At 49.4% G+C, this 23,773-nt stretch overlaps 2 protein-coding genes across 8 annotated transcripts in view; one reads left to right on the top strand and one right to left on the bottom strand.

The window, feature by feature from the left end:
- Positions 1–23,773, bottom strand: part of Ikbkg (inhibitor of nuclear factor kappa B kinase regulatory subunit gamma) — a 48,832-nt gene that overhangs the window by 21,190 nt on the left and 3,869 nt on the right. Inside the window, exons 1-2 of one of the 5 annotated variants that reach the window (XM_047535525.1) lie at positions 7,080–7,172; positions 3,193–3,410 (exon numbers count right to left, since the gene is read on the bottom strand). The gene's annotated coding sequence lies outside the window, so the exon portion shown is untranslated. Of the gene's footprint in view, positions 1–1,641; positions 2,092–2,149; positions 2,488–3,192; positions 3,411–7,079; positions 7,173–23,773 lie in introns of those variants that run through there. The other 4 variants (XM_047535526.1, XM_047535529.1, XM_047535524.1 and 1 more) reach the window with 4 other exon arrangements.
- Positions 2,404–17,495, top strand: G6pd (glucose-6-phosphate dehydrogenase). 3 transcript variants are annotated; one of them, XM_047535523.1, is made up of 13 exons: positions 2,404–2,775; positions 3,610–3,755; positions 12,024–12,061; positions 12,167–12,275; positions 13,152–13,369; positions 14,471–14,629; positions 14,838–14,963; positions 15,352–15,445; positions 15,557–15,743; positions 16,005–16,240; positions 16,335–16,411; positions 16,538–16,630; positions 16,727–17,495. In XM_047535523.1, the coding sequence occupies exons 2-13, from the start codon at positions 3,636–3,638 to the stop codon at positions 16,815–16,817; spliced, it is 1,548 nt and encodes a 515-aa protein (XP_047391479.1). In that variant the 5' UTR covers positions 2,404–2,775; positions 3,610–3,635; the 3' UTR covers positions 16,818–17,495. The 3 variants fall into 3 exon arrangements, with proteins under 3 accessions (XP_047391479.1, XP_047391478.1, XP_047391477.1); XM_047535522.1 differs by having other exon boundaries at positions 2,405–2,775; positions 3,628–3,755; XM_047535521.1 differs by lacking the exon at positions 2,404–2,775 and adding an exon at positions 2,847–3,020 and having other exon boundaries at positions 3,628–3,755.

Genomic DNA, 23,773 nt, shown 5'->3' with positions numbered 1-23,773 from the left:
GTTGTTTTGATTGTTAGCACTGATTCCCACTTATAATCCACTGACCCAAACACAGCAGCTGACCTGACTTCTTCATCTTCCTTCATGTACTTTCTTCTTTCAGCTTCCATAACAGCCCACTCTCTTGGTGTCCTTCCCACCTCAAAGGCTGATCCTGCTCAGGCTCTTTCACTGAGTTATCATCACTTTATATGGAGGTACCCAGAGCTTTGCTGGAACCACTTCTCTTCTCTAACTACACTCACTCCTATAGTCATTCCATCCAGCGTCATAACTTTAACCCAATATTAATGTGAATAATGCCCCAAAACAGACCTCTTTCCTGAATTCCAGACTCACGTATCAAACTTGATATACCTATTTGGATGTCTAGTAGTCCTCTCAAAACTAAGTTCTTGGAACTAAGAATATAGGTCAGTGGTACAGCACTTGCCTAGCATCCATGAGACCCTGAGTTTGATTCCCAGCATCACAAAAAATAAATAAATTAGTATAAATAAAGGGGAAACCAGGCATGGTGATGCACACCTATAATCCCAGTGACTTGGGAGGCTGAGGCAGCAGGCCAGCTTGAGAAACTTAGTGAGAGATCTCCTCTCAAAATAAAAAATAAATAAAAAAATAAACATTAAAAGGTCAGGGATGTAGCTCAGTGGTAAAGCACCCTGGGTTAGATCCCCAGTACCAAATAAATAAATAAGTAAATGGGGAACTCCTAAGTATATTAAAATACATCCACATATAAATGTTCATAGTGGCATTACTCAAAGCAGCCAAAGAGTGAAAACAACCCAAATTTCCATCAACTGATTAATAAACAAAATTTAGTACAGCCACATGCTACAACATGAATAAATCTTCCAAATATTATGGTAAGAGAAAGAAAAGTTACAAAAGAGCACATATTGTATGATTCCATTTATCAGAAATCTACAAAATAGACAAATCCACACAGACAAAAAGCAGTTTCCAGGCTATTTAAGGAGATGAGGTGAGTGAGGCCAGAAGGGTGCTTAAAGGGTCCAGGGCTCCTTTATAGGGTGATGAAAATGTTCTTGAATTAGTAGTGAATATGCTAAAAACTATCAAACTGTGCACTGGTCAATTGTTTAGCGTGCAAATATCTCAAAAAAGTTGTTATTGAAAATGATGGTAATGGAAGAGGATTGTCATGAGTATAGATTAAACACAATTAGTCACTAGTTGATAACTGCTGAAAGGAGGGAAATGGGTACATGGAATTTACTAATCTTTCTACTTGTTTACATTTTAATAAAATGTTCATAGTACCATTGTCTCTCACACCTGGACTACTGCAATAACTTCTTAACCCATCATCCTGCTTCTAGTCTTGGCCCCTACAGTCCACTGTCCTCACAGTGGCTATAACGATCTGCCTAAAAGGTAATTCAGGCTGGTGTGGTGGTGTACGCTTGTAAACCCAGATACTGTAGAGGTACTCAAGAGGCCGAGGCAGGAGGATAGTAAGTGCAAGGCTAGTCTGAGCAACTTAGCAAGACCCTGTCTCAAAACAAAAAGTAAAATGAGGTTGGGATGTAGCTCAGTGGTAGAGTGCCTCTGGGTTCAATCCCCAGTACCCAAAACAGGCAACTCAGATCACTCCTCTACCATGAACCCTACCTTGGTTCCCCTTTGTAGCCAAAGGCCTACAAGGTCCTATACCATCTGGTCTTCCCATTCCTCCTTCTGCCCCTCCTCTTGAGTTTCTAGAATATATCAAGACGGCCCATTCGTTCTCAGGTCACAGAAACGGTATGAGGGAGGGCAGGTAGTCAGTTATCGTTTTGCAAGTGAGCAAACTGAGACGCATGGAGTAAGACACAGCTGCCAAGCTATACTCCAGTCCTTTTTAAAGATTTCAAGTGCACTCGAATTTGATGAACAGGAAATGTCTCTGGACTAGGAGAGTTCTCGCACTAGGGATATGGTGAGACAGACTGCTGCGGCGGTGGGAGGAGCAGAACCAGTCCCACTCGCCGCTCAAGTAACCTGGGTCCTGGTGTTCTAGAAGCGCGCGGCCGGAAACGATAGGGCCCAAAAGGAGTGGGAAGCCTGGACATCAGGAGGCATTTCGGAGGCAGCAGAACACCCGCCGATGGAACCCTGTCTTGGGAGAAGAGGGCCACACCTGTCACCAGAGTCGGTCAGACGTGAGAAGGGCTGAAGCAGCGGGTTGCGAGAATTCCAGGGCCCGGACTCTAGGAGAAAGTCCCCGATCGGGCGGCCGCCTTTCCCTTCCCGGCTGTGGAAATCCCCGCTTCCGGCTTCCGGCGTCGTTGCCGTGAGATCCGGAAGTAAAACACACAATCCCTGACCCCCAAGGGTGCAGGAGGCCGGCAAGAGATGCAAGGCCAAGGGAAGGCAGCTTCCTGCTCGAGGGAAGCCCGAACCCGCAAGCCTAAGCTAGCAGGCAGAACACTCCCCAGGGATAAGCACCACCCTCTTCTTTTCGGGGCGTCACCATGTACGCTACCCCTAGTCTGAAGGCAGCGCATTCAGACGCTGGGCGTTTCTCTGCACCCCCGACACGGGAGGGGCCGGGACCAGGCAGCAGAAGGCCCCGCCCAGGAGCCAGAAGGGTGCCGGGGGGCGTGGCCACGCTGCCGGCGGAAGTAGAAAACCAGACTGTAGGGTGAGGCCGGTCTGGCAGTAGGGACGCGGGGAAACTGCATGGGGCTGCCCCCGTGCCCACGAAGCACCTTGATCTTGGGCAGCGACGACAGCAGGCTGTGGGTGGATCGGCCTCCTGTGCAGGTGTCCGAGGGGCGGGGCTGTTCGCGCGCGGGGCTGGTCAGGGATGCGCGCGCACTTATCCTCGCCCCTCCTCTCCCTCTGGAGATGGGCCGGCAAGGCCCCGCCCCGCGCGCCTCGCCTGAGGCAGGTCAGCTCAGCCTAGGCGCCCGCCCCCGCTGGTTAAATGGGCCGACGGGGCTCAATCCCCGGAAACGACCGTACACTCCGGGGCTGCGAGCGCTGCGGGCGACGGCGACGAGGCGCAGGTAACGGGGCGGGCAGGCGCCGCACCGGCAGAGGGGCGTGCTGCTCGCGGCTGCACCACGCGGCCTTTTGATAAGCGCTATTTTTCTAGATGGTCTTAACCATTCCCTTTGTAACCCGCTCGTCCCCCATTGGAACCTTGAAGGCAAGACCCTGAGAGAGTAGAAGACTTACCAGAATCGCCCTGCTTGGCAGGGGGAGGGCTGGAGCTAAACTCCATCATCTGCATCATCTAACGTGCTCCAGTTCATTGTGGAGTTTCTGGCAAAGTCCGCAACGAGATGGTCCCGAGCATGTAATGCGATGCTCTAGCAGGATTTTTATCCGGTGGCCCAGAATTGATGCTCTAGCTGAAATCCATTCATGCTTTGAGTAATTTTGTAATGTACACCCTGAAAAAAGGCAGCATGAGAGAGTAAGACTGGAACCCAGAGGCAGCAGTGTCTAACCCACCGACCCTGCTGCCCCACCCCCACCCCGCCCATTCCCAGAGAGTGGTTTCATTAATCTACCATGAGCATGGTAAGGACCCAAAGGACCCCTCAAGAAGGAGACCAACTTGTCAGAGCTCTTCTGTTCTGCCTTGTCAAGGAGGCTTTCTTTCACCAGAGAGCACCATGGCAGAGCAGGTGGCCCTGAGTCGGACCCAGGTGTGCGGGATCCTGCGGGAAGAGCTGTACCAGGGTGACGCTTTCCACCAGGCTGAGACACACATATTCATCATCATGGGTGCATCGGTGAGTCTCCCCCAGGCCCCAGAACTGAAAAGTCAGACTTTGAGTGTGGCATTGTGCAAAGTACTTCCCACTCTGTGCCTCAGCTTTCCTGATTGAGAGTTGTGGGGCTGCATGGGCTTGAATAGATTGAGTTCTACCTGTTTCCCCTGCCTGTGTGCCACTACCATCCCTGCACTGCCTGGTATACACATACTTTTGAGATGTTTCTAAAATCTGATCACCCATTCAGTGTAGACAGAAGTCCTAGAGCTGCCAGGTCCTAAGGGACCATGTCGTTGAATTTCTTCCTTCTCAGTGGGAAAAACTGAGATGCAAACAGGGAATGGTATTCATTCTGTATTTTTTCAAACCAGTTTTTGACTTGACAAATGTCACAAGGTCAGTTCCAGAAGTAAGATCTGGAGCCCCGTCTCTGCCTCTTCTCTCTCTACCAATGAAGTTCCCTGGTCACAACTGCTGGGTCTTTGAAAACATCCTCTTTGCCACAACTTCAAAAGCCTCCCAAGGAGCTCTGCCCACCCCACCTGGCCCCAGTTGTCTATCTGGCACAACTGCCATTTTGCTCTGATAGGAAAGGCCAAAGAGTAGAAGCAAAGGCAGAGGTATTACATATTGATAGTACATGGTGGGGCAGGAAAAGGAGGGGTGGCCTGTAGATCTGTTGCCCCTAACAAGAGCACCCTCCCTTGTGTGCTATGTGGCAGCAAGACAAGTAGAAGGACTGACGACCAAGGTTTGATGGCAAAAGTGGTTTCAGTTGTTTCCTTTTAAGCCTAGATGTGCCCAAAATTCTGCTCAATAGTGTGTGACTATCTTCACCCTTAACTTATTGTGTAACCATCAGAACTGGTTAGCTCTTGACAAGGTAGGCTCAGCACCATGCATGTAGTGAGCCCCTCCATGCTGGAGCAAATCTGTAGTTCTTTATTCACACAGAACGTGCCACCTGCTTTTCAAACCTGCTCCCTGCTGCCACCATTATATTTCTTTCTTTCCCCTCTGATAGTGGGGATTGAACTGAAGAGCACTCTACCTCTGAGCTACACCCTAGCCCTTTTGGTTTTGAGATAGGATTTTGCTAAGTTACTGAGATCCTCCTGCCTTAGTCTCACCAGTACCTGAGATTACAGGTGTGCACCACCATGTCCAGCCCATCTTTGTATTTCTGATCAGAACTTAGAAAAGAATGAGGAGGAGAGCAAGAGAAAAGGGCTCTGCCACCCCAAGCACTGTCACCTGGTAACACCAAGGTCCCCAGGAGATACCTAGTTGGGGCACACAGTGGGACGGGCTTGGCCTTAGCCCTAGTCCCATTTGAGGAGCCATACCTGTGTCAGCCACAAACCTCAACACCTAGGACTCTGACCATAGGCCCTCATTTCAAGGATCAGACTGGAGCAGAAAGTAACTAAGGATGATTTCCCTTCCCCATTTCTACCCCATGTTCTCACAAACCTAGGCCAACAGTGACCCAGACCACAATGATGGATCATAACTCCAGGCCCTCGGCTCTTGGGTACCTCACTGAGAGCATCCAAGCTTGCTGTGTGACTAGAGCAAGTGTGTGTATGTGTGTGTGTCTGTCTCTGTGTCTCCCCCTCTCCCTCAGTATTTCACCTAGCAAACCAGGTCTTCACCTTCTTAGGCTGATTGTGTGAGTTCCTGCTGGCCTTGGGTTAGGCAACTGTGTCTAACTGCAATCAGTAGGGTTCCCCTTTGCTCTCCTGTGCTCTGGGAGTGAGAACAAGAGGCTTCTGGAACAGAAATGGTAAGTACTGGCTCCAGCAGAGGGGAGTGGAGAAGACAGGGATCTTCTGAAGTGCCCCATTGTTTCTCCCCCCACCTGCAGAGAAGGCCTGGAGTACATGCAGGGGCTTCTATGCCCAGACAGCACCCAGAGCAGTTCCCATCCTTAAGCCTCCTTCCACACCTGGCAGCTCACTTGCTGTGGGACATAGGCTGAGTACCAGCTGTTCTGAGAAACCAGCACGTTCTCCATTCATTCATTCAACATGTAGCAGTCAAGTACCTCTTCCAAACCACAACAGCCACAGCCCCTCCCTCATGGAGCCTGTAGACTGGGGAGCTAGAGACCCAAAGAGAGTAAGCAGACCAAGAAGAGTCCAGAGGGGCTCACAAGAAAGAAGCCACAAATGGGCCCCGTGTCCCCTGCCCCTTCAGCACACAGGTCCCATGAAGAGGACCTGGAGAGTGAGGCCTTCAGGTGAGGGCCGAGGTTGCCTCTCATGTAAAAGCAAGAGCAAGTGCCCATAGCCCTAAGTCAAGAACAAGCCCAGTATGACCTAGAAACCAAAAGGAGGCCAGCAGCTGGGCAAGCAGGACACCCCAAGGCCAGCTGGGTCCAAATGGCCATCCTCTGCCACTTCCTCTCTGGAAGGCTTACCCAACCCTCACCCACATGCCCAGCTTCCTTCCTGGGAGTGTTCTGACGCTGCCTCAGTTACCAAATGGGCTTTCAGCCACTCAAGGTTTCCCCACTTGGGGACTTTGGCAAAACTGGAGAGTGACACTTCCCTCACCCATAGGGACAAGGGAAAGAGTATCCCACTGGGAGTCCACATGGGTGGCAGGGCCCTCTCCTCCCTGTGCCTCATTTTCCCCACCTGGACCATGATGACCATGGCATGATGTGTGGCCTTGCTGCCCCAGCCCTTCCCTCTTCTTGGGACACTTCAGGGCTGGCTGCCCCCCACTTGGGCCGATAAGATTCTTGCCGTATCATGATGACGATGATGTTGGCATTCTGCCAAAGGCCTGGTGACTCAAGAGCCCCAGAGTGTGGGAGGGAGGCCCTTTTGTTAGTTCTTCCTGCCTGAACCTACCTTAGCAGCCCCAGGTTTCCTCACCCCAGTGGTAAGGAGCCAGCTGGGCCTCCACCAAAGCCCAGGGCTCCACCTTGGGAAACTAAGTGTATCCCTGATGCCAGCTACTCTTTGGGACAGGATGGCTCACTCCTGCTGGGCCTCCACCCTAAAGCCCTCACACCAGAACAAAGGCTTGCAGTGATTTGGGTTTATAAAACAGGAGGTTGAGGTCAAGTGGCAGCCCAGGTCCCTTTGCCCTATCCTGCTTCTACTGAGGCGCAGTTTGTCCTTGGGTACACCCCTTCCCCACCATGATTCTTTGGCAAAGCAAGGGGGTGGCAAACCTGAGAGGCTTCACCTGCTGTAATTGTGCCCACCCCCACACGTGTTTAGGTTTTATGTCTCCCTGTATTCCTTGCTCCAGAACAGCAGAGAGGACAGGGCCACCCCAGCCCTGAAGAGAGTGGCTGCCCACCACCCCCACTATTCTTGGTCCTACCTCAGCTCTCCTTTGGGTGACTCGGAGTCAGCAGATTATCAGTTGCAGGGACTGAGCTGAAACAAGGCAAGCAGGTTCTATCTCTAGTTAATCCCAAAGGGAACACAAAAACAAACAGCTCTGGATGCAGAGCAACTGTGACTCAGCAAACCAATCCCATACATGGCCTGGAGTCTATCCTGATTCCTCCCAGTCAGTTGGAATTTTATCATAAGCAAACATTGCTCTTAGAGCATTTTGCAGACTGGGATTCCTACTGTTTATTTCAGGGTCTATTTCCCAGCAAGCTGGCCCTTTGTGGAGCATGTGGAGTCGACAAACCATCCAGACATGTGCGGTGTCCCTCCCAGCCCCTCTGAGGGGAGAAAGCCAGAGGCAGGCATTGACAATGCACTGAGAAACTGAGAGTCATGTTGGGGGAGCCCCTACCGCAGGGTTGGGGAGTCATCTGAGCTAGATCTTGAGGAACCAGAAAGAGCAACCATAGGATATGGTAGGTTAGAAGCTTCACCCAGCAGAGATCCAAATGGCTTTGGAGAACAATGAGTAGGCCCTTGGGTGGCCAAACTAGGCATCAGATGGGGGATTGATGGGTGTGCAGATGCATGAGGAGGTCCACCAGGCAGTCAGAGTCTAGCTGGCAGCAGTTATGGGACATTTTTCTGAAGATAGTCACTGCCACATTGTGGGCCAGGGAGGCCACCTAGCCCAAGCTCCCAGAGGTTCATATGGGTTTGTTTTATTGTTGTATGGTTTTGGTTTGGGGTTTTTTTGTCATCGTTTTGGTTTGGTTTTAGTACCAGAGGTTGAACTCAAGGCTGCTTTTCCACTGACCTACGTCGCCAGCACTTTCTGTTGTTTTGAGACAGGGTCTCACTAAGTTGCTGAGCCCAGCCTCAAACTTGCAATCCTTCTGCTTCAGTCTCCCAAGTAGCTTGGATTACAGGCATGCACCACTATGCCCAGCAGTATTTTGATTTTTTTTAAATAAAGATACAATGCAGCAGGGCTGGAGTTGTGGCTCAGTGGTAGAGCACTTGCCTGGCATGTGTGAGGCCCTGGGTTCAATACTCAGCACCACATAGAAATGAATAAAAGATCCATTGACAAGTAAAAAAGATTTTTTTAAAGATACAATGCAGGGAAGGTTTCTACAACTTAATTTTGCATGAATATTCAAGTCATTTATTCCTGGAGATGGATTTTCTCTCTGGGTTGAGTTGAGATCTGGGTTGGGCGAGTGCTTTGTGCCTGTGGCACCCACTCACTTCTTCCCACAGAGTGGCAGTGCCTCATGAAATGTGGGTTCACAGCCCAGACCTTCCCACACTCCTGATTATAGGGTCTGAGATGAAAGGGCAGGTGCCTTGTTCCATTCTTCTTTAAGAGTGTACTGGTCATTTCTGCCCCTTCCTCTTCTATCTTGTTAGTCAGGTTACAAAATTAAAGCTTGTTGGGCTGTCGATGGTAACTAGGTGACTGAACTGGATGAGCAGATGGACTTGGAGAGGAGAGATGTTGTGATTCTTCCTGGTGCTTCTGCTGCCCAAGAGCATGAGGTGTTCACTTGGTGATTTTAATGGAGTTGTATCATTTTCTCTGTAGTGCGCCTGAACATTTATTTCTAGTTCTTTTTCTTTTTCTTTTTCTGGCAGTACTGAGAATTGAATGCAGTGGTGCTCTACTACTGAGCCACATCCCCAGCTCTTTATTTTTTATTTTGAGACAGGGTCACACTGAGTTGCCCAGGCTGGTCTCCAATTTGCAGTCCTTCCTCAGCCCTCTGAGCAGCTGGGATTACAAGCACGCGCCACCATGGCTGACTCTGTCTCTAGGTTTTTTATAGCATTTACTTTTGTGGTATGCACCTCTAACCCTAGTGACTTAGGAGGCTGAGGCAGGAGGATGGAAAGTTCCAGGCCACCTTGGGCAACTTAGGGAAGCTGTGTCCCAAAATAAAAAAATAAGGGCTGGGGGACTGGGGCTGTAGCTCAGTGGCAGAGTGTTTGTCTAGCACATGTGAGGCACTGAGTTTGATCCTTAGTGCCACATAAAATAAATAAATAATAAAATAAAGACATTCTGTCCCCCTACAACTGCAAAAAAATGTTTAACAAAAGGGCTGGGGATGTAGCTCAGTGATAGAGCACCCCTGTGTCAATCCCTATACCAAAATAACATTTACTTTTGAAAGCGGTATTACTTTAAATTGCTTTTTGTCCCCTCCAACTTCTTGTTGCTAGTAAATATTGAAGGCAGGTGACGTGAGCCTATTAATATTTTATAATGTTTTATTGAAATATATGTTGAAAAGAATACAGGCCATAAGGGGACAGCCTGATGACTCTTCACAAACTTGACACACCCACATACCTTCTACCACATCAAAAAACAGAATGTGATCTGCAACCTAGAAGCACCGCCTTACAGTCACTGCACCCCCAGGGTAATTTCTAACCCACTCCCCACCCTCTGTTCAGTGATTATTTTGTCACTCTTTTGGGAACACATGACAATGCACAGATATAGGACATTTCCATCTGCCCCAAAAAGTTCTTGGGTACCTCTTCCCAACCACCCCACCCCCTGTTCCAGGAAATCACTGATTTAATTCCTGTAATAATAGACTGGAGTTGCCCATTCTAGGACTTTATTTAAGTGAACTCAAGGGTTTAATCTCTTGCGTCTGGGTTCTTTGGCTCAGCATAATATTTTTTGTGACTGGTCAGTGTTGCATGGATCTGTAACATGTTCCTTTGTTGCTGAGTAATAATGCCTTTGTCTGTTCACCTGCTGATTCATTTGGGGTGTTTTCAGTTTGGGTCTGTTTCGAGTCAGACTGCTATGAACATTCATGCACAGATTTCTGTGTGGTCTCCTGCTTCCATTCCTCTGGGCAGTACCTAGGAGTGGAATAGCTTCTCTTGATGAGAGACCACCAAGCTGCCTTAGAAAGTGCCCAACCATCTCATGTCTCCATCCACCTCTGAGTTCCACACCGACCCTAGGTGTTCTCAGGCTTCTGGATTACAGTCATTCCAGCTAGTGTGAAGTGGTATATCATTTGCAGGTTTTTTTGACAACTAACAATCTTGAATATTTTTTAATGTCTTATAGCCATTCATTTCTCTTCCTTGTGAAGCATCTGGCCAAGACACTTACCCATTTTTAATTGGGTTGTTTTCTTATTGTGTTGTAGGAGCTGCTTGTATATTCTGGATACAGATAAGTTGGGTGAATACTGTCTCTCGGTCTGTGGCTTGTGTTTTTTGTTTGTTTGTTTGTTTGTTTTGTTGTGGTGCTAGGGATCCAACCCTGGGACTTGTGCATGCAACGCATGCATTCTGCCACTGAGCCACCCTTTGCCCCTCCATGTTCTTAATAACATCTTTTGATGAGACGGTTTTTTATTTCAGTGAAGTCTTAATTGTTCAATTTTTATGGTTATTGCTTTCCTAAGAAATCTTTGCCTGTTCCTATTGATGTTTTTTAACCTAGCAACCTTGCTAAACTCTCATTAATCTCAAAATTTTATCTGCAGATCAATTTCAGGTGGGTTTTTAATAGACAAACCATCATGACAAATAATGGCAGTTTTATTTCTTCCTTTCCAATCCTAAAGCCATTTTCATTTCCTTGCCTTGTTGAACTGGCTGGTTCAGCATTGGCTAAAGAACCGGTAGCAGGTATTCTTTTCTTGTTCCTGGTTGTTTACAGGGAGTTATTTCAATGTTTCCCATTCGTATTGTGTCTGTAGGGTGTTTCATAGATGCCCTTTATCAAGTTAAGGGAGTTCCCATTTGTTCTACTTTGCTAAGAATTTTCATCATGAATATATAATACTCTGAAACTCTACCTACATTTCTTGAGTTTAGCAAGGTTGCTAGATTTTAAAAATCAATACATAGGAATAAGCAAAGATTTCTTAGAGTTTTTTCCTTTATTCTCTTAACGTAATTCTCACTGATTTTTGTTTTTATATCACACCAATCTTTTATTTCCCAGATAAACCCACCTTGGTTCTTTTGTTACATCTTTTAACATCACAGGATTCGGTTTGCTGACGTTTTCTGTAGGATTCTCACATCTGCATGTGTGCATGTGAAGGGGCTTCCCACATGCCTGTCTCATCAGATCTCAGTGCCAAGGCTCTGCAAGAACCCGAAAGTGGCTTCAGGAGTGTTCCCCTTCCTGTGTCTGTAGAATAAAATTCTCTCTTCCCTGATTTGGTAGAACCCACTGGCAATGCCAGGCGTAATCTTGGTGGAAAGGTCACTGCCCTGCTAAGTTCCCTTGCTCCATTTTGTAGGTTGAACTTCTATAGAATGTGTCCATCTCATCTAAGTTGTTAGTAATGGAATAAAGTTGTTTATAAAACTCTCTTCTGTGCTTCCCAGCTATAGTTTTATCCCATTGTATCCCCAATTATTTGTGCCTGTTGAAAAAGCCACGGTGGCACAGGGGTTTTTGGCTTTTAGTAGTCTTTTTCAAACACCAAATTCTGGTTTCATCGATCTTTTCCTTTCCTTAGTTTTCCATTTCATGAACTTTTCTTTTTTACCATTTCTTTCCTTATTTGGGGGGAGGGCGAAAGTCTGCTATCCTTTTCCTGACTTCATAAATTGAATAGGTAGCTTATTGTTTTCGCTGATACCAGGTTTAAGGTCACATCTCACCGGTTTGCTATGTGGCACCTTCATCATCTTTCAGTTCTAATGAATTGAATTTCCGGGAATGCAGGAAATACACTCATGCCTTCCAGATCAAGGATGCAGGGCTGCAGCAGACTCAAATCTCAGGGCTTCTGTGGCAGTGTATGGGGACAAGATAGATAAACTTGTGGCTGAGTGGTGATGCTGAGTGAGTGCTCACATCACCAAGAGGAATGATGATCTAGGTCATGTTCCTAGCTTCTCCTGACCACACCTGTTCTCTTTGTCACAGGGCGACTTGGCCAAGAAGAAGATCTACCCCACCATCTGGTAAGTGCATTCCCTGCTGACCCCAGGGCCTCCCCACGAGGGAAAGGCCTGGTCCTGCCCTCTCTGGCCTGGCCTGGCCTGGCCACAGCTGTGCTTTGCCCTCAGGTGGCTGTTCCGAGATGGCCTTCTACCCGAAGACACCTTCATTGTGGGCTATGCTCGCTCCCGACTCACAGTGGATGACATCCGTAAGCAGAGTGAGCCCTTCTTCAGAGTGAGTGGCTTCAGGGTCCCCCAACCTTGTTCTGCCTTCTTCCCCAGCCCCAGGTGGCCCAGTGGGAAACCCCTCATCCCATCTGTAGGACAGGCTTCTCTTCCTCCTTCCTCACTTGACTGGCAGAGAGAGAGAACTGCCTCAGGACAGCTGCCTGGCACTCAAGACCTAGCACCTCACATCCTTGAGGGCCCCCAAACCATCCACTTGTCAACCACCCAGAAGCTTTGCCTATCCACCCTTGCTGCTTCCTCCATTCTAGGAAGAACTTGGCACAGAGAGGGAAAAAGGTCCCGCTAGCCTGAAAACCCATTTCCCAGCCCCCCTCTGACTTAGATTTACTCGGTCCACCCTGCTGTGCTCTGGGGCCACACTGGGATATGCCACGAACTAGAAAAAGGATTCCCCGCTCATGGGTACCTCGTCCCCACAGGAAATCCTACAGATGAACATTTTTCTTAGCAAGTTGTAGTTTGGTGTGCTGATTTTGGTAAAAGATATTTCTCCATTGTATTTCTCCCAGGTCAAATTTTCTTGAAATAACAACTTCTGTCTCAGGGCAAAAAGACGCTAGGGATATACAGGGTGCTTATAGAGGTTATATGCCCCGTCTCTGCACAGTAGTCCTGCCTACCTCAGCCTCCCTCCCATGAATTCACAAACCTGGTGGGGTAGACTGAACACTGTAGGGCAAGGACCACTGACTTCTCAGGGAGCCCTCCCAGGCCTCCACGGAAGCCCATCCTGGCTGTAGGAAAAAAAGAGACAAGTGTTCACAAGACCCTCTGCTTACCTGGGACAGAGCAGACATGGACTCTGAGGAAGGTGGAAGAAAGGGGCTGACATCACGTCTATCTGTCCTCCCATCTCTCCCAGGCCACCCCAGAGGAGAGGCCCAAGCTGGAGGAGTTCTTTGCCCGCAACTCCTATGTGGCTGGCCAGTATGATGACCCAGCCTCCTTCAAGCACCTCAACAGCCATATGAACGCCCTTCACCAGGGGCCACAGGCCAACCGGCTCTTCTACTTGGCCTTGCCTCCCACCGTTTATGAGGCTGTCACCAAGAACATCCATGAGACCTGCATGAGCCAGACGTAAGGACTGTCCTTTGCCCTTCCTCCCTGCCCCCTTTGTTTGACCTGCCTTGATCTGGCCTGCCCTGGCCACAGATCCAGCATTGGCCTGGGAAGACAGAGTGAGGGGGGATGCCCCATTTGTTTATACATGAATTAGCTCTCCAAATAAAGGGACAGGCTATAAATACACTAGTTTTCTAACAGTCTTTATTAAAAATGCTGCCTCATGTTTGTGTGCAAGGTCAAAGTTCTTTGTTACAGATCAAATGGTCCCTAGCAGTAGTGCCCTGTAGAACCACAAGATGGCAGTGTTGCTCCATGAAATGCTCAGCTGCCACTTAACTTTTTCTTTTGCATTTCACGTTTTCCCAGAGTCCCTACCATGCCCACAAGGTGGCAGTGTTGCGCCACAATAAACTACTTCTGACCTGCCACAGTCTCTTTCCTGGCTTTCAATGAGGAAAATTGTGTTCACACTGCAGAGACAGAAAAGGATCTTTCCTCTTTTTAAAACAAATGCGCACGAGCTTCTAATCCCAGTGACTCAGGAGCTTGAGACAGGAAGATGGCAAGTTCATTGTCAATGTCAGCAACTTAGCTTATAAGTTCGAGGCCAGCCTGGGCAATTTAGCAAGACCTTGTTTCAAAATAAAAAATAAAAAAACTAGGGATGTAGCTCAGTGGTAGAACACCCTTGGGTTTTAATCCCCAATACCAAAAAAAAAAAAAAACAGTGGAGAAGCTCTTACCTTGATGTCCCTTCCTCCTGCTCCTCCACTAGCCACTGGGTCACTCTTGACCCACTGAACACCCAGTGTGGGGCCAGACAAGAACAGTGCCATCTAGAAATATGCCAGCAGTGCCACTATAGGACCCACAGTGGTTAGGCTGAAAGCTGTTCAGTCACCAGGAAGGTGTTGGGAAGGCTTCTGACATGTTGAGCCCAGTATTAAGGACTAGGGGGACAGAAAATGTTCTCAGGTATGACAGGGCTCTGTGCTGAGAAAGGAGGGCAAGAGCCAGCCTAGCAGAACTTCCCTGAGTCACATAGGAATACAGGACAGAGGCCCTGCACCCTGGATACAGGGTCAGGGTGACATGGCTGTGGGCTCCTGGCAGAGGCTGGAACCGCATTATTGTGGAGAAGCCCTTCGGGAGAGACCTACAGAGCTCTGACCAGCTGTCCAACCACATCTCATCCCTGTTCCGTGAGGACCAGATCTATCGCATCGACCACTACCTGGGCAAGGAGATGGTCCAGAACCTCATGGTGCTAAGGTGGGGACAAGTCCTGGCCTAGGCCATGGTGGGTGCTTGGGGAATCCCACCTTGTCCTGCTGTTGCCCCAAGGACAAATTCCTCAAGAATGTAGGTGAGGGTGGTAGGCCCCAGGCCTGGGTGTAGTCCAGCTGACCAATCAGATTTGACCGCTGGGCTGCAGAAGCCAAAGACAATTCCACCTGGGGACTCTTCCACCTCCCCACAGATTTGCCAACAGGATCTTTGGCCCCATCTGGAACCGGGACAATATTGCCTGTGTGATCCTCACCTTCAAGGAGCCCTTTGGCACTGAGGGCCGTGGGGGCTACTTTGATGAATTTGGGATTATCCGGTAAGAACCTGTCTCTTGCTCTTGCGAGGCCAGCATAGGGCATGGAGCACAAATCCAGCCATCCTGCAGGGCTACTCCTTCCTGTTCTGGTGATTCTTCCTCACAATCTGAAGTCCAAAAATCTGACTGAGCTGCCACATGTGGCTAGAGGGGTAGGACCCCCATCCAGCCAAACATCCCAGGGGGTTCTTGCTTTAAAGGCACCTGGAAGACATTGGGGAGCAGGAAGCAAGTCTCACAGCCTGTCACTGGAAAGCCTTGTTTGGGGACCCTGGGTTCCTTAGAACCTAGCCAACAGGGAGGGGGGACAAAGTGAGCCCATTCCTCATCCCTTCATCCCATCCTGAACGTGCTGTTTGACCAGAGCTTTGGCCTCTTCTGTCTCCAGTGATGTGATGCAGAACCACCTCCTGCAGATGCTGTGTCTGGTGGCCATGGAGAAGCCTGCCTCCACTGACTCAGATGATGTCCGTGATGAGAAGGTGGGTGGAGGTGCAAGGTGCACCTGCCAGGTCCCCAGTGGCCATCTCACACCTGCCGTCCTGCACCCCATCTTGTTACCCAAGGGCCCACTCTCGCTGCCTTTCTCCCAGGTCAAAGTATTGAAATGTATCTCAGAGGTGCAGGCTGACAACGTGGTCCTGGGCCAATATGTGGGGAACCCCAGTGGAGAGGGTGAGGCCACCAAAGGGTACCTGGATGACCCCACAGTGCCCCGTGGGTCCACCACTGCTACCTTTGCAGCTGTCGTCCTCTATGTGGAGAATGAGCGGTGGGATGGTAGGTTACACCTCTGGGGGCTGGTAAGTCAGGGCTGGGCTTTCCCTCGTGGAGACCCTTCTCGTGGGGCCAGACACACTCACTGCTCAACAGTAGGGAATTCTGGAGGGAGAGGCCTGGTGGGTGTGGGACCTGGTACCCTGGTCATACAACACATACACATTTGCATGCACATGTTAGACTGGAGTTGTCACTCATTTGTACGTGTGGCCCCACACTACTGGGAGAGCCAGTCCTGAGACCAGCCCTGCCCCCACCCAGGGGTGCCCTTCATCCTGCGCTGTGGCAAAGCCCTGAATGAGCGCAAGGCCGAGGTGAGGCTGCAGTTCCGCGACGTGGCTGGCGACATCTTCCACCAGCAGTGTAAGCGCAATGAGCTAGTGATCCGAGTGCAGCCAAATGAAGCTGTGTATACCAAGATGATGACCAAGAAGCCTGGCATGTTCTTCAACCCTGAGGAGTCGGAGCTGGACCTGACTTATGGCAACAGATACAAGGTGCCCACAGGGATAAGGTGGTCAGGAAAGGCCTCGAGGGGATGGCCTAGGTGGCCATGCACCATGGTGTCAACCAAACCCCCTCTCCCCACAGAACGTGAAGCTTCCTGATGCCTATGAGCGCCTCATCCTGGATGTCTTCTGTGGGAGCCAGATGCACTTTGTACGCAGGTGAGGATCCCCAGAAGCTCAGCCCTAGCCGCATCATTGGGGATGGGATGCCAGGCAGTGGGGCGGCCTTCTCCCTCCGTCCCTGTGTGCCCCACTCCCCACCAAAGCTATACTTGATCCCCTCAGTGATGAGCTCCGGGAGGCTTGGCGGATCTTCACACCACTGCTGCACAAGATTGAGCGTGAAAAGCCTCAACCCATCCCCTACACATATGGCAGGTGAGGAAAGGACAGGGACTAGGGGAGCAGAGACGAGCCGGGAACATCAAGGTCAAGGGTTCCTCACCTCTTGTCCTCTACCTGCCCTGTTTCTAGCCGAGGCCCTGTGGAGGCGGATGAGCTGATGAAGAGAGTGGGCTTCCAGTATGAGGGCACCTACAAGTGGGTGAACCCCCACAAGCTTTGAGCTCCAGGCACCCACTCCATCTGCCCCCTGCCCCCTTTGTCCTTCCTATCACCCCGCCTCACCTCAGAAGGACTAACCCCACACCAGGAAGACTTCGGGACCATAGCCTCACATTCCTCAACCCCAGGCTTGGGCCACCACCATCTTCCCCTTGCTGCTGCTGCTGTTGCCGCCACTGCTGCCACCACCACCATCAGTACCCCTCCCTGGGCCCAGCGGCATTCCTCAACCATCAAGCACCCATGACATGCACCGTGACTGTCCTGGGCCAGTGCAGGCCCTGTCTGAGCCACCAATCTCTCCATGGGACCTGAGGCACCTTCACTCCAGCCTCCACAGAAGGAAGAAGAGTGGCCCATCAGTCTGTCATGGAACTCCTCAGGACAAAAGTTAGGGATAGTGGAGAGGAGCCATGGGCCTCAGTGGGGCAGTGGCCAAATCACTCCCCAGTGGCTATGAGCAAGCTCCTCTGAACTTGAGGAAGTGGTCAAGTACATCTATGTGAGATCCCATGGCCATACTAGCCTCAGTACCAGTTAACATTCCTGGTCACCAGCTGGAAGGGACCTAATGCTGCCCAGCAGTATCTTGTTCCCCCTGATGTCCCTTCTTACAAATTCTACACTCCGTGCAGAATCATCAACTGAGACCCCCCGCTCAACCCCTGCCATTAAATCCTCAAACAATTCTACCTGTGCCCTTGTCATTTCCTCCACTTACCCATTTCCTGTGTTCCCCACTATGCCTCCCTTAGTACCAGCTCCATGCCTCCCTGCAGGGGCCTCCTCACCTCAGACATCTCCCATAACGGTGTAGCCAGGAACCTGGGCCTGGACCCCTCCCACTCGCCCTATATCTGTTCCCATCAGTCTGCTCCACTTCATGGGTGCTATTGAAACCAGCTTGAGGTACAAGGACAGGTCACAAACTGGGTGTTTGCAACAACATAAATGCATTCTCTCACCGTTCTGAGGCCAGAAGTCTAAGGTCAAGGTATGGGCAGGGATGTGCTGGAGGCTACCTCTTCAGCTGCACGGGCTCCTGGTATTCCTTGGCAACAGCCTCCATGGTCACAAGGCCTTATTCCCTGTGTATCTGTCTCCCTCCTGTAAGGAACACTCTCATATTGGAATGGGGGCCACTTTCTGCAGTATGATCTCTTCCTTCTTCAACTAAGTATACCTACAAACACTCTAATAAGGTCATAATCTTAGGCTCCGAGTGAACATGAATTTGGTTCAACCCAGTACTCTTCCCCAACAAGGACAGCATCCCCTTAGCACAGCACCTGTCCTGCCCCTTCCCCTCTGGGCTGAGCACTGGGGAGATGGACAGGAACTGGCACCCTGGGCCCTGAACTCATGACCTGGATTCTGATAGATGAGGCTGAAGGTATAGTGATCAGAGGGCAGGGCAAAGCAACAGCCCAGAGACTGACCCAGTGAGGAAGAGTGTACTCCAGGTAGAAGTGAGGACCTTGGCCATGTTCCAGTAGAGGGGAGACTGGACAAGGCCTGTGACATCAGGGCAGATTCTTCAGGTTGTCAGCAGGAGGCTGGTGGGAATGAAGCCAGCTTAGACTCAGCACTTGTATCCCCACCAACCCCACTTGGGAAGATGGGATTTCAATATGTTGCCCAAGCTGATCCTGAACTCCTGGATTGCAGCCATCCTCCTGCTTCGAACTTCCAAGACATTTCTTAGACTGTCACTGAGAACCAGCTGCCCTCACTCCTGCACACTTGCCCTAGGCTGGGATGGTAACAGGCTGGTTAGGGTAAGCACAGCAGGAAGGGCTTCTGCCCAAGAACTGTAGAACAAATACATGAAGCACTACGTCAGCTCGCACGTGGGCTCACTCCCGTCCTCAAGCTCGGCACTGCAATTTCTGCTCTCCCTTTCCATTCTGCAAGAGTTGATGCCTCCAGATTTTGTGAGGAGGGAGATTACCAAGTTCACCTGGAGCCTGACTAGGGAACACGGGATCTTGATAGGGGACAGGGAAATGTCATTGGGCTCTTAAGGGTCCTTCCTAACAGGTCCTTACAGAACCTGTGTGGACAGGGTTGGAGTCCAGGTTCTGGTTACAATGGCAGGCCTTGATCCTCTGTCCTCCTATTCTCTGTGGTCTACTGGAGAAGGAACCTCAGGGGACCACAGCAAAGGCTGAGACCCAGAAGCTGTTTAGGCCTGGGACCTGGCAGGGCAAATGTGTGTAAGCAACAAGCCACTGCCTTTCATATTCTTTCACCTCCATTGGGTCTCAAGAATGTCACTGGGCCCACTGTGCTAGAAAGAGCATGGTACAAGTACCCTGCTATGATTTATATATGAGGTGTCCTCCAAAAGCTCCTGTGTGAGACAGTGCAAGAGGGTTAAGAGAGCTGGGTATGGTGGCACACACCTGTAATCCCAGCGGCTCAAGAGGATGAGGCAGGAGATTGTGAGTTCGAAGCCAGTGTCAGCAACAGCGAGGCACTAAGTAATTCAGTGAGACCCTGTCTCTAAATAAAATACAAAATATGGCTGGGGATGTGGCTCAGAGGATAAGCACCCCAGGGTTCAATTCCCAGTACCAAAAAAAAAAAAAAAAAAAGGATTCAGAGAAGAGAGAAGAAATGACTGTGTTGTGAGAGCCATGAGCCCTAACCCAATCAGTGCATTGATCCCTGATGGGATGAACTGAGTGGTAAGTGAAGGTGGGTAGGGTGTGGCTGGAGGGGGTTCGCTGGGGTCCTGGCTCTGGGGTATATATTTGTATCTGGCCAGTGGAGTCTCTCTCTGCTTCCTGATCACCATCATGTGAGCTGCTTCCCTCCACCACACTCTTCCACCATGATGTTCAGACTCATCTCCAGTCCTAAGGAATGGAGCCAGCTGTCTATGGACGGAGCCCTCTGAAACCATGAGCCCCCACGTAAACTCGTCCTCCCCTAAACTTGTTCTGGTCAGCTCTTTTAGTCACAGTGGTGAAAAAGCTGACTAAAACACTGTTTATAAATAAGAAGTAAAAAGGACTGGGGATGTGGCTCAGTGGTTGAGCACCCCTGGGTTCAATCTCTAGTACAAAAAAAAAAAAGCAACTGTTTAAAAGAGAAAGAAACAATACGTGTACACATGCAAAACTTAATCTCACATAGATTAGAAATCTAAAAATGAAGGACGAAGCTATAAATGTTTTACAAGGCACTTGAGAGTATCTCCATTACTAAGACGAAGCAAGCGGCTACATGGACGCTTGCCTTAGAATTGTGCTTCCACAGGCCCGTCTCTGGGCCACCCCCGATCTGCTTTCTGTCACCACAGATTAGTTTGCATTTTCTAGACTTCCACATAAATGGAATGATGCAGTAGACACTCTTTTTCTATCTGGCCTATTTCAGTCAGCACAATTATTTTGGGATTGTTCCAGGACGTTGCTGTGTGGCTGTTGCCTCCCCTTCTGCTGCGGAGTAGTATTCCTTTGCGTGGATGTGCCACACTTTATCATTCACCCTTGGAAGGACATTTGGGTTTCCAGGTGGAGATAAAACTGCCGTGGATTGAAAACGCACAAAGACGTGAACCCCAGGTTGAGATGGCAGACTGAACATCGCCTCTAATTCCACACCCGGCAAAGCAAGTCTGGGGAGGAAAAGGACATGAGAGGGGACGGCAGGGGAGGAGGCAGCAGCAGCCACGTTTTGGGAGGTGGGCAAATGGCGCCCAGAAAGTCAGAGCTGGCAGAGGGGGCGCTGAGGGCCCAGAAGGGGAGCTGGGTGAGGGGGCGCTCAGGTGTAGAGAACTGAGTGAAAGCTGATCACTAAGCTCTGGGAGTGCTGGGTACCAGGGCGACCTGCGCTCCCGTCACTAGCGGCACTGCCCGTTCCATGGCCTCTGAAACCCCTCAGTCCCAGGCAGATCTCCCTGCCTGTGTCTCTGGGCCACTCGCCGCCTCCATTCTGGCGAAAACCAGGAACTCTATTCTCTGGAGAAGGCAAAACAAGGCACCGGTATATGTACGAACTGTGTGGCACCAGGTCCGACTGGAGGGTGTGAAAATCTACCTGGACAGTGCAGGCCACACAGCGCACCTTGTAGAGTGCCTGCCTCTCATGCTGGAGGCCCGGGTTCGAATCCCCAGCACTGTGGGATTGTGGAAAGAACAAACAAACGGAAATCTACCTGGAACAGGGTGACTCTGGGAACATGTGTGGCCTGCATGAGCAGAGCAGGGATCCCTGCCTCTGCTCAGCCCTGGGACGCTGCAGCCATCCCTGCCCTTCAGGTGGGCGTGACAGTGTCCACAGGGCATTAACACTGTGGACTCCCCAGGCACGCAGCTGACCAGGTCTCCCTCAGTGGAGCCCACTAGTTCCCCAGACTGAAGGACAGGAGTTGCCAGGTTACAAAGGCCCACCACAGCCAGGAGCAGTGGCACGTGCCTATAATCCCGGCTCCTCGGGAGACTGAGGCAGAAAGATCCCAAGTTGGAGGCCAGCCTGGGCACCTGTCCAGAGGAATATATGCAGAGAGCAGATCAGTGTTGCCAGGGTTGGGGGACAGGGGAAAGGAGTGACTGCTACTGGGTCACAGTTTCTTTTGGGAACAATGGGAAACATTTTGGAACTAGACAGTGCTAATGTATGCATAAACTTGTGCATACACTAAAAAACACTGAATTGTACACATTTTAAAGAATGAATTTTATGGCTGGGGGTGTAGGTCAGTGGTAGAGTACTTGCCTAGCATGAAAGGTCCTGGGTTCAATCCTCAGTACCAGAAGAAAAGAAAAAGAGAATTTTATAGAATATATATCTCAAATTTTTAAGAGAATGCAAATTTGACATATAATTCATTGCACTGGCTCTGGGCCTCCATCCAGAGCATTTGGTTAACATTAAATAAACAAGAAATTAACAGCTTTTCTTTAATGAGTCTTTATTACTTGTGTTTTTCAAACGTACCTTTTTTTTCCTTTTTGGACAGCACTGGGATGGAACCCAGGGGTCTGTGCATGCTAGGCAGTCTAGCAGCCCCTGCCACCCAAATGTACTTTTTCATTTCGATGGAGCAATTTTTGCATGAAATTAAATAGTCTTCTAAATAAATATGCAGGATATTCATTTGATCTATTTTAAAAAAAAAGATTCCACTTCACACCCATGAGCATGGCCATAAGCAGAAGGATGGGCAATAACCAGTGGCGGTGAGGATGTGGAGATATCCAAACACTCACAGTTAGTAGTTATAAAATGGCTCAGTCCTTACGGAAAACAGACTTGCAATTGCTCAAAACGTTAAACACTGAATTACCATAGGACCAGTAGTTCGATCCTGCATAGCTACCCACAAGAAAGGAAAACACATGTCCACATGAAGGCTTGGACCCCAGTATTCAGAGCAGTACTTGTACTAGAAGAAAATCGGAACCAACAGAAAAGTCCATCATTGGTGAACAGATAACGAAATGTGTACTCATCCAATGGTCTACCACGAGGCAAACATAGTAGGCAAATATATAGGGAGAGAGGCACATAGAGAGAGGCAGAGAGAGAGAATGCTACAACATGGATGAGCCTCAAAAACATACCAAGTGAGGGAAGCTGGTCATAAATGACCACCTACTGCGTGACTCCATTTATATGAATTCTATCCTTTTTGAAATGTCCAGAAAAGGCAAATTTACATGAGACAGAAAACAGACCAGTGTTTGCCTACATCTGGAGAAGTGGTAGGGAGTGAATACTAACTTCATGGGGTGATGGAAATGTTCTGAAATTGAATTAAGGTGATAGTTGCACTACTCTATAGATTTAGTAAAAATTATTGAATTTTATGTGTACTTATTGGGTGAATTTTGTGGTATGCAAATTTTCTTCCTTTCCTTTCCTTTCTTTTCTTTTTCCTTTTCCTTTCCTTTCCTTCCCTTCCCTTCCATTCCCTCCCGCCTGATGCTGGGGATGGAACTCAGGGGCACTCTACCACTGAGCTACATTCCCAGACCTTTTCATTTTTTATTTTGAGACAGGGTCTCACTAAATCATTGAGACTGGCCTCAAACTTGCCATTCTTGTGGGCTGGGGAGATAGCTCAGTCGGTAGAGTGCTTGCCTTGCAAGCACAAGGCCGTGGGTTCAATCCCCAGCACTGCAAAAAAAACCAAAAACAAAAAAAACACAAAACTTGCCATTCTCCCACCTCAGCCCCCAAAGTCACTGGGATTACTGGTGGGTGCCAGCACGCCTGGTTGCAAGTTATATTGGTCAATGAGTTTAAAAAGGAAAAGAAACAATTCAACAAACCAGACTGATGGAGAGCTACAAGTACCTGGCAAGCTCTCTCCAGAGACCCATGAGCTTATCAAACACACCAGAAGACTGAATGATGTAACACCCTTCCTCAAGGCCATAAAAGGAGGAGTACCCTGAGACTGGACACGGCAGCACCCTGAGTCCAGCACGTGGTCACTCATCACCAGCCTTGCCCAGGAGAATCACCACAGCAACAAACCTCCAAATCCCTATCCTCAGGCCTCAGCAGAGCATGGCATCTCCTTGCCCTGATGACCACACCACTCAAGCTGACACTGTGAAACTGCTTTCAGTCAGGATCTTGGCCTAGAATAAGTTCCTGGGCCCTGACAGCTTCTTTAGCTTGTTCTTGATCTTATCTGACCACCTACAGTGCCCCTTTGCACTCCATCTGCTTTCTTCTTTTGCTCTCAGTTCAGTCTCCTGAACCCTGTGGTTGCCTTAAACCTTTCTTAGTCTTTCTGTGACCTGTATATATAATTGTGTAAAATAGGATATGTGACTTGAACGTTATAGATATTAGAAATTGAGAGTGAGAAAAGAACCTGCAATGGCCCAGTTAATGACTGCCAGGTAACCCACAAAAATTCACTGATGAAATGGTGTAGTTTGGTCTCTTGTTAATGACATAGCTCACTCCCCACAGTGGGGCACACTTGTATGC

This window comes from Sciurus carolinensis, chromosome X (genome assembly GCF_902686445.1).
Source record: "Sciurus carolinensis chromosome X, mSciCar1.2, whole genome shotgun sequence".
Classification (NCBI taxonomy): domain Eukaryota; kingdom Metazoa; phylum Chordata; class Mammalia; order Rodentia; family Sciuridae; genus Sciurus; species Sciurus carolinensis.
The sequence above is the reverse complement of the archived record's forward strand: the minus strand, read 5'-3'. Positions and strand labels throughout refer to the sequence as shown.

Bases quoted from the DNA above. Each gene is read 5' to 3' on its own strand.
- G6pd (XM_047535521.1), top strand. From the start codon at position 2,939: ATGGGCCGACGGGGCTCAATCCCCGGAAACGACCGTACACTCCGGGGC. The intron at 14,630-14,837 runs GTGGGGACAAGT...ACCTCCCCACAG, and splicing joins CAGAACCTCATGGTGCTAAG to ATTTGCCAACAGGATCTTTG. The intron at 15,744-16,004 runs GTAGGTTACACC...GCCCCCACCCAG, and splicing joins GGAGAATGAGCGGTGGGATG to GGGTGCCCTTCATCCTGCGC.